This window comes from Alexandromys fortis, unplaced genomic scaffold (assembly GCF_014885135.2).
Source record: "Alexandromys fortis isolate MF-2015 unplaced genomic scaffold, M_Fortis_MF-2015_v1.1 scaffold_1, whole genome shotgun sequence".
NCBI lineage: Eukaryota > Metazoa > Chordata > Mammalia > Rodentia > Cricetidae > Alexandromys > Alexandromys fortis.
Genome location: NW_026067927.1, coordinates 16,453,362 through 16,463,303, shown reverse-complemented (window position 1 = coordinate 16,463,303; position 9,942 = coordinate 16,453,362). Strand labels below are relative to the sequence as shown.

At 46.5% G+C, this 9,942-nt stretch overlaps 1 protein-coding gene across 1 annotated transcript in view; it reads left to right on the top strand.

Annotated features, from left to right (window-relative positions):
• The first annotated feature begins 962 nt into the window (after nt 1–962).
• Nucleotides 963–9,942, top strand: part of Pkd1l3 (polycystin 1 like 3, transient receptor potential channel interacting) — a 51,125-nt gene continuing 42,145 nt past the window's right edge. Inside the window, exons 1-3 of the mRNA XM_050143465.1 lie at nt 963–1,257; nt 2,642–2,773; nt 9,261–9,313. Of these exons, the coding sequence (XP_049999422.1) occupies nt 963–1,257; nt 2,642–2,773; nt 9,261–9,313 (480 nt within the window). The remainder of the gene's footprint in view (nt 1,258–2,641; nt 2,774–9,260; nt 9,314–9,942) is intronic.

Genomic DNA, 9,942 nt, shown 5'->3' with positions numbered 1-9,942 from the left:
ATTTGATTTTTTTGAGACAGGGTTTCTCCGTAGCTTTTTTTTGGTTCCTGTCCAGGAACTAGCTCTTGTAGACCAGGCTGGCCTCGAACTCACAGAGATCCGCCTGCCTCTGCCTCCCAAGTGCTGGGATTAAAGGCGTGCACCACCACGCTCTCCCTTATATTTATCAGCCATTAGTGATTGATTGCATTCCCTATTCTTTTGTTAACTTTTTGAGTTCATTATACAGTCTGGATATAATGGCCAATAAAGATAATTTTTAAAAAATCAGTCATAGGGGCTGGAGAGATAGTTAAGAGCACTTGTTCTTTCAGAAGACCTGGGTTCAATTCCCAGTACCCAACACAATGGTTCACAAGCATCGTACCTTCCAGTCTAGGGAACTTGACACCTTCTGGCCTTGCAGGCACCAGCCATGCACATGGTGCACGTATGCACATATAGGCAAAACACCAATATATATGAAATAAAAACAAGTAAATATGTTTAAATGTTTAACTCAATAATAAGACTCAATAAGAATAGTCTTGTTTTTTATAAAAAAAAAATATCCATTTTTCTGGACATGGCTCTGGGCCCGAGTGCTTGTGTGGGATGTATGAGGTCCCCAGTTGGATCTCCATATTGCAAAAACTAAAATCACTGAGTCTAGGAACACTGGCTTAGCTATACACCAGCCTCTCCCTGCTTCCAGAAAGACTTAGCTTCATAATGGAGCTTTATTTGCTGAAGACACATCTGGTTATGTAGACACAGATGGAAAGCCCTGTTTCTATTTATTTGCAGCAGGTAAGAACTCCATCTGGGCTCTCTAAACAAAGCAAAACCTTTTCCTCCTTAACAGGTTGTTCCCGTCCCACCAAAGAACAATACCAATGATAATGACAAACTCTCTGAGTCGTATTTATAGGGCCAGGCACCTGCTGAGCCTCCACACACTGTCTTGCTCACAGTGCAGGGAGATGCTCTTCCCGAGAAGGTCCTGGCTCTGGCTGTACATTATAGTAGGTGTCTCTTTGGGACACGAACAGAGCAACTCTCAGCCACATGGGGAAAAGAGCTGCTATCGGCTTTACATGCTTAACTGCAACTTCGAAGAAGCAAATAATTACTGCCGGGACCAGGAAGAACACCTGACTCGCACTTGGAACAGAGGGCTTCAGACTCACATACAAAGCATCTATGAAAAAGAGACAACATGGTGGGTGGGAACAAGCCCACAGCCCCTAGGAAAGCGTCAAGAGGCAACCCACTCAGGTAGGGCTCTGGTACAAGTGCCGAGGAAAGAAACATCTTGTGCCTTGTTCTAGGGGGGGAAGAAAGTTGCTTGAATCTTTCAGCTTTTATATTCAGAAAAAAAGTCGTGGTCCCGAGCATTATCTCTCACTGCGGCTGTCCACTTTTATGGCTCTGCCTTCATTTGTCTCTGAAGAGCAGCGAAGGGCTTTTTGTCAAATGAATGAAGCTTGTGTCCCCATCTTCATGTATGATGTAGTTTTGCTTTGTTTAATTTGAGGCATTTGGGGGTTTGTTCAATTTGTTTTGGTTTGTATGTGAGATCGTTTTGTTTTATAGCACAGAATGACCTAAAACTTGATATTTAGCCCAGATTGGCCTCAAACTCTCAATCCCCCGCCTCAGCCTCCTGAATTTTGGCTTTCCAGATATACAAATGGTTCATATCCCAAAGAGCCATTGATTTTACCATGATTTTCTTTGTTATCCTTGCCTCCAAATTTCCTAAAACAGAAGCTAGAAAGAAATTACCCATCTATTGTCTTTCTTACAAAATTAGGTAGCATAGTATTGCAGTTTTAGAGAAAAAAATTCCAAGAAATTATTATATCATCATTTCTCCATTAATGTCTGGGTAATTAATTTTAAGTTCTATGATTAAAACCCTCTACTATTAAAGAGTAATCTATAGTGTGTAGGGAGGAGTCATAAACTGTTGTCTGAGTTTTCTGTCCTGCCCAGTTTCTGCAGCCGTTACGTCCCAAAGAAATCACACAGAGGTCTACATTAATCATAAACTGATTTGGCCTAGTATCTTAGGCTTCTTATTAAACTCTTACAACTTATATTAGCCCATTATTCTTATCTGTTTTAACCACGTGGCTCAGTACCTTATTTGGTGAGGCAGTCACATTTTGCTTCTTCTATGGCTAGGACAGGACTGCGGACTGGGTCTTCATCCTAGAATCCTCCTGTTCTCATTTGACCTGCCTCTACTTCCTGTCTGGTTGTCCTGCCTATACTTCCTGCCTGGTCACTGGCCAATCAGCATTTATTTAAAATATAATTGGCAGAATATAGACCATAAAGTAAACTTCCATGTGTTGGACACCAGACAAATTGGGCCCTCATGTTGGTACATGTGTGTATACCATGTACATGTGTGCATGTGCCACAGTATGTGTATGAGGAGGCCGGGGACTCAGGTTTTGGTCCTTGCCTTCTACCTTGTTTGAGGCAAGGTTTTTTTTTCTCTTTGTGACAGCGTCCCCCAGGCCACCCGACCCACAGGTTTCCGGGGAGTCTCCTTTCTCCACCTCCCATCTCACCTAGAATACTGGGCTTACAGACATGGACTGCCATGCCTGACTCTATGGGGTGGAGAAAGGAGACTCTCCTTCCTTAGAGTCCAGTGTCCCTCTAGGAGATGCCGCTGGCTTGGAGGCCGGAAAGTGCAACGCCGTGACCGTAAACCCTAATGGCATCAGTTCAAAACTGGACCAGTGCTCGGAGACGCATTATTTCATTTGCCAGATCGGTGAGTGATGACTTTGCATCAACTTCAGTCTCGAAACTCATTTGCATAAGGAATGCACATGAGAGGATTTATTTTAAATAGTCTGTAATGGCCCACAGGGTCCATACAGGAATTTCTGTTGTAATTATCTTTTTAAACTTGTTTTTGTGTGCCTGTGGGAATGGGGGGTTGGCACGTGTGCCACAGTGCACATACATAGGTCAGAGGGCAACTTGTGGGAGTCAGTTCTCCCCTCCCACCATGTGGGTTCTGGGGTTTAAACTCGGGTCATCAGCCTTGGAGACAGGTGCTTTTACCCTTTGAGTCATCCCTCCAGCCTTCAATTTTTATTTTCATAATACTAGTTATCACAAAAAGAAAACCACTGTCCTTTGGGGTGAGTGATGTCTTCATACATCCCACTATGCCAGTTGCCAGTTGAAGTCCTCTCATGGGTGACTTGGCTGAAGTGCGAGAGAAATTGAGTTAGTAACCTTCACATTCTGAATGTACACCCCTAATCTGGTCAGCTCTGGGTCGTAGAGGCAAAATGGGAAAGCAACGAGAATGTGGCGAATGAAAATGAGAAGGCAAAAGAAGCCATCATCTCTTAGAAGTGTGATTCCCTGGAGCTGGAAGCTCAAAATGATCAGTCAGTATGCACGCGCGCGCGCGCGCGCGCGCGCGCGCGCGCGCGTGTGTGTGTGTGTGTGTGTGTGTGCGCGCGCGCGCGCGCGCGCCATTTATATCTATTTGCACATGAATTCAGGTTCCTGGAGAGTCCAGGAGGCAGAGGTATCAGATTCTCCCTGGGGCTGGAGTTATAGGCAGATACGAGCTTCCTGACATGGATGCTGGGAATCAAACTCAGCTTCTCTGCAAGAACAGAGTGCACACTTAGCCATTAAGGTTATTCTCCAGCATGGATATCGTTTTTTAATTAAGTGATACTTCTGGCATTGGCATCTGTTATCATAAAGCATTTAGTCATGGCCCAGTAGGTCCTTGAAGTCCTTGCCTGATCTCAGACAGTCTGGATAAAATTTTATTCTGCCTTTTTTTTTTTTGCTTTTTTGTTTGTTTGTTTCTTTTGTTTTGTTTTGTTTCAGCATCTCTCACTCTGTAGCTGTGGCTGTCCTGAAGCTAGCTCTGTAGAAAAGGCTGGTCTCAAACTTAAAAGGATCCTTCTGCCTCTGCTCCCAGAGCAGTCATTGCCTCAATGTAATAAGCTCTTAACATCAAGCCCCTTGGTCTTCTTTGTGCTGTGCCTTTCTCCGTTGCCATGGCAGCTCGCTGACCCCCTCGCACGTCAGCAGCCACTGTTTCCTCCTCATGAGCTGCCTCCCTACCGTTCACTAATTCTATTACCGTTGTCACTCACCCGTGGCCATTATGGAGGGTTGTTCAGCAAGCCCACCGCCAGGTTAAAAATGCAATTTTTGATGATGTGGACATCAGTTGTGAATGACAGTTGAGTCTTTAGGCATTCTCAAGAATTCTTGACTTTGGACTCTACAAATACAGTTCTCCCCACCCTGTGCTGCCCCCTCACAATGTGTCCAGGGGTGACCTTGAACTTCTGACCCTCCTGCTTCTACTTCCCAAGTGCTGGGATGGCAGGCATGGGACACCATGCCCAGCTTGATGCCTAAACTTCTGTGCTTAGACATGCACATCTCCAGAAACTGCAGTGGAATTATCTGCAATACGGGCTCTCTAGCGAGGAGTGAAGCAAAATGAAGAACAATGGGGAGGGTGGGCCTATTTTTAAAAGAGAGCATGAGTGTGTGTACACACACACATACACACACCACACACACATAACCACACACACACACACACACGAACAGAACAGAGAAAATGGCTCGAGAGGCTGATGGGTAGGAGGGAAACAGGGCAGAAAGGGCAGCTAGACCTCTTTGAATGTACTTTGCTTACTGTCCCGTCGCTGGGCCACTGATGTTTTCTGTAAGTATTGTTGTGTTGAGTGTATCGCTCTGAATCCAGCTTCGGCTAATGGAAAGTCTAACAAGTGGAACCTTTTAGAGGTCCCTCAGCCACCAGTTCCCCTCCCCTGTGACTGGGATTTGGTGATAAGTTGTCTCAGCTCCTTTCACCATGTGAGGCCGCTGCTGTCCCCCGCTGTGAAGGATACAGCCCTCACCAGATATTGGATGCCAGAGAGTGCAGATGCAAGCTGAGGAGGATTGTGGTCCCACTTTTAGCTTGAAATGTAGCCAGTGTTCAGTTTGCATGTGTGAGGAACATGTATGTAATGTATTATGTGTCTGTATGTAGAAAATGAGGCATTCCAGGATGTCCCTGTTGGTCTGAGAGTGTGGCTCAGGTGAAGTACATGTTGCCGCCACTCCAGTAATTTCTGGACCCTGAGCTCTACTGACCCAAGTTACAAAACCAAAAAGGAAGATGTTTTCCTTGGCAGGTCTTTCATACAAAGAGTTTAATCCTCTGTTGCTCACTTCTTGGCCAACTAGACCCAGTTTTAGGCATCTGGTAGTGTACATCCAGATGTGGCGATGGTCAGAGTGAAGGGGCTACTTCAGAATCCCCACATTGCTATCTAATGGAAATGATTAATAATCCGTGTTGTTTTTTCATGCTGAAGTCCCTGGGAGCAATGAGAAGAGCCCATGGAAACCCAAGACAAAAAGAGGAGCCCAGAAAGAGAACTCAGGTAATGTGTTCCTTCTCTAAGTGTGTGATCCAGTCATCTTTAGGTGCCCGGGAGCTGAGGGAAACCTGAATGAATTATCATATCTGGAGCCAAGGAGGCACCCGCTTGAATCTGCATATCTGATTTCAATACTACAGTCTGTACGCCTTTTCTTTCTCTGTGGTGCAGGCGATCAAGCCCAGGGCTCTGTGCATAGCACTATACAACAGAGCCATGCCCCACCCTTGCCTTTCAGTGTGTGTGTGTGTGTGTATGTGTGTGTGTATGTGTGTGTATGTGTGTGTATGTGTGTGTATGTGTGTGTATGTGTGTGTATGTGTGTATGTGTGTATGTGTGTGTATGTGTGTGTGTGTGTGTGTGTGTGTGTGTGTACTAGAAGTCTCCTTCTAGTGCTCTACGTCATAGTTTTGGTGATGAATGCCTATGTCTCACTCCGATCTTTGGGTCAGACACCCTGGCCAGTTAGTTCTGAGGATCCCCCTGCTCCCACCTCCTAGCACTGGGGTAACAGGCCTGCACAAGTGTGCACTGCCAGGCCCAGTTCTTCATGGGTTCTCAACTCTGAACCCAGATTCCCATGCTTTCCTAGCCAGCATTTGACTCCTGAGCCATCTCCCCAGCCCTCAGCTTCTCAGGAACTGGGATGGCAAGCAAGCCTCTCCACACCCGGCTGTTTTGTTTTCTCAGCGCTCAGCATGCCTTTGAATGTCTCTTTACTCGTTCTACAATGAAAAAGCAAAGTATTTTTTTCTCACAAAAATTCTATTACAAAATAATTTTTACTAGAATAAAGCAAACTCCTCTCTCTCTCTCTCTCTCTCTCTCTCTCTCTCTCTCTCTCTCAAAATTCTAATTGGGGAAGATGCATTTGCTTGAAAATATTTCAGTCTGTGTCCATGTTGAACAATTAGACTGAGCACTGGTCAGGGTAAAGATGAGGCTGGTACAGTGGTTCTAGTGATTGTTCTTGAGGTGGGGGATGACCTCACAAACACAAGTGGATAGACTCTCTGTCAAACAAAGAATTTTTTTTTAAGTTTTTTGAGACGGAGTTTCTCTGTGTACCCCTGGCTGTCCTGGAACTCACTCTGTAGACCAGGCTGGCCTTGAACTCAGAGATCCACCTGCCTCTGCCTCCCAAGTGCTGGGATTAAAGGCATGTGCCACCACCACCCGGCCTTCACAACTTTTAAACCAATATTTTATTGCTGAGAATTTCATACAGTGTATTTTTGGTCATATTCATTCTCTCCCTCCAGCTCCTCCTAGATCAACTCCCGCCTCCCTGTGCACCCTCAACTTCATTCCTCTTGTTTTGCTTTCTATTAGCCGCCAAGTCCAGTTTCTGCTGCCCACATACACCTGGGGGGACATACACTGGAGCTTGGCTCACTTACTAAGGGCCACACTCGGCACACTTTTAAAGAAAACTGGCCCTGGGGGATGACTTCTCCTTGCCCCCCAGGTCATCCACTAGCCATCATTGCTGAGTTAAAGGGAAGGGCTTCAGACTCTCTCCCCCTCCATTCTAGAAGGTTGATTGGCTTGGTCTTGGGCAGGTCTTGTGCTGGCAGCCACAGCTCACGAGTGCAGCTGTCCTGTCACATCCAGAAGACGCTGTGTCGTTTGGTCATCCCTGTTCCCTGGTTCTTACAATCTTTCTGCACCCTTTTTCAAGACCAGACCTGATCCTTGCTGGGCGGTGATATGGATGCTCCACTTGTGACTGAGCACACCGCGGGCACTTGTTCTCTGCAGCTTAACCTGCTGGGAGCGTCCTCATTACCCACCATCCACTGCGTAAAGAAAGCTCTCTGATGAGATCCTTTTTTTTCTTTCTTTTTCTTTTTTTGCATATGAGAGTTTTGCCTGCTTGTATGTCTATGCACAATGTGCAAGTCTGGTGCCCATGGAAGGTGTTGGAGCCCTTGAGACCAGAGTAGTAGACAGTTGTGAGCTGCCATGGGGCTGCTGGAAATCAAACCCAAGTCCTCTGGAAGAGCAGCCAGTGCTCTTAACCACTGAGCCATGAGGCTCCCTTAATAACCCTTTAAAAAACAAATTCTGAACTAATCCCATGAGAGGCTTCAGTCAGACTGCAGGCAGGGGACCGCTTTCCCTCCTTCTATGCCTTAACACTCCCTGACTTTTATCCCCATTTTACTGCCGAGATGCTAATCCAGGAAAGCAAGGGAAGAGAGCTTGCATTTACTCAGTAATAAGTTAGGAGAAAACACTGAAGACAGTATCTTTCTAGTTCACAAATTGTCTGCAACGGGCAAATCTCACTCTCAGCCTGACTGGGTTAGAATCGCCTAGCGGTGGTGGACAGCTCTGAGTGTGTCTGTCACTGTGTTCCCAGACAGCGAGAAGATAGCAGACAAGATCTACCTAGATTGTGGGGTGACACTGTCCCACGGGTGTGGGGTTTCTCCTCTGGAGAAAGCTGGGAAGTTCTGACCTTCTCCCATCTGGTTTCTTCATGGCGTGAACTACTGGATCAGATCCGCCACGCTAGCATTGCAGCGCTGAGTCCAAAGAAATGTCCTCTCTCTTAAGTTTGTGTCCGCCATTCTGTCATAGTGAGAGAGGTAACAAGACTCACGTGGGCCCTACAATTCCCTCTGGAGCCATAAACTACTCCTGACCACTAATTGGCTGCCTGGGCTGGCTGGTTTTGTGTGTCAGCTTGACAAAAGCGACAGTCGTCAGAGGAAGGAGCCTTAGATGAGGAAATGCCTCCATGAGATCCAACTATAAGGCATTTTCTCAATTAGTGATCAATGGGAGAGGGCCTAGCCCATGGTGGGTGGTGCCATGGGAAGGTGGGCTGAGCAAGCCATGGGAAGCAAGCCAGTAAGCAGCTCCCCTCCAAGGCCTCTGCATCTGCTCCTGCCTCCAGATCCTTCTTTGTCTGAGTTCCTGTCCTGGCTTCCTTCAGTGATGAACAGCAATGTTGAAGTGTAAGCCAAACAAACCCTTTCCTCCCCTACTTGCCTTTTGCATATAGTGTTTGATCACAGCAATAGAAACACTGAGACACTGCCTAAGAGAATTTGATTGAAATAACACACAAAGGGCTGGGCTGTGGTGGCACACGCCTTTAATCCCAGCACTTGGGAGGCAGAGGCAGGAGGATCTCTGTGAGTTTGAGGCCAGCCTGGTCTACAAGAGCTAGTTCCAGGATAGGCTTCAAAGCTACAGAGAAACCTTGTCTCGAAAAAAAAAAAAAAAAAAAAAAGATGGGCTGGAGAGAAGTTCAAAGCATTGACTGTTCTTCCAGAGGTCCTGAGTTCAATTCCCAGGAACCATATGGTGGCTCACAACCATCTGTAATGAGATCTGGTGCCCTCTTCTGGCCTGTAGGCATACATGCAGGCAGAATACTCTATACATAATAAATAAATAAATCTTAAAAAAAAAGAAAAAAGAAAAGAAAAAAAACCACAAAGGTTCTTACAAAATTAGGAGTCTGAGCTGCTCTGATCCCGGTCTTCCCGCTGCACCCCCTCACTGGCTCTGCAGATGGTCTAGACTACCAACACCCCCAAGCTCCGAGTCACTTGATGCTTCAGGTGACGGCTGTCTTGATGGAGAATGTGGGAGCAGAAAGCAGTAACGAGTGGTCTGGGGACTTAGTTCAGTTATGGCGTCCTTGCCCAGCATACAGGAGGCCCTAGGTTCAACCCCAGCCTCTGATGAGATGTGCAGAGAAGCAAGCAATAATGGCAGCTGGATAAAACTTTAAAAATGACCATTTTCCGACTGATTTCAAGTTAATCAGATACAGTTTTGCCTTCTTATTTCTCTAGAAGAAACCTACTCGTCAACCCCATGTCACCAGCAGCGTGTTTCTTCTGAGTGGGTACGTGGTGTATGTAGTTCACAGACACCCGTGAGGTGTTAATCTTTCCCGTCAGTGGGGCCTGCTGAGAGTGGGCCGGGCACAATTCTAGAAAGGAAAGCACAGGGAAGAAGCTATTGGGTAATCTGAAGAAAGTTCTAGCAACTGGTCTTTGTGCTTTCGTGAAGATATGATGACCCCCCTCGTTGATGCTGTTTCTTTGCCCTCTGATTCATTCAGAGAACTTGGGGCAGCTTCTAGAAACTCATGCGGTACAATAAAGATCTGCAAGTCAAAGAGGGAGAGGAGTCAGAGGGAAGGGAAGGATTCCCGGCCTCCTCCTCGTCATGGTCTGCCTGGTGACCTTTAAGGGCCCATCTAAATTGCTTTGTTTCTTTGACACCATGCTAACTGGAAAAGAGTTTATAGCAATGTAAAAAGATGAAGGTGAAATAAAATTCCCATCTTGGCGTTTCCCAACCTGACATCTCTTGAAATGCTGCCAGGAGGGGGTCACCGAAGTCTGAATTGCTACGTTGGGCCCCTCAGTTCTCCAGTTTCTTTGCCCCTTCCTTCCTCGTCTGACCTCCGCACAGTACTCAGAGGGATCCTGATTGCTGGCACCGGACACGGCCCTCATCCCCCACTGC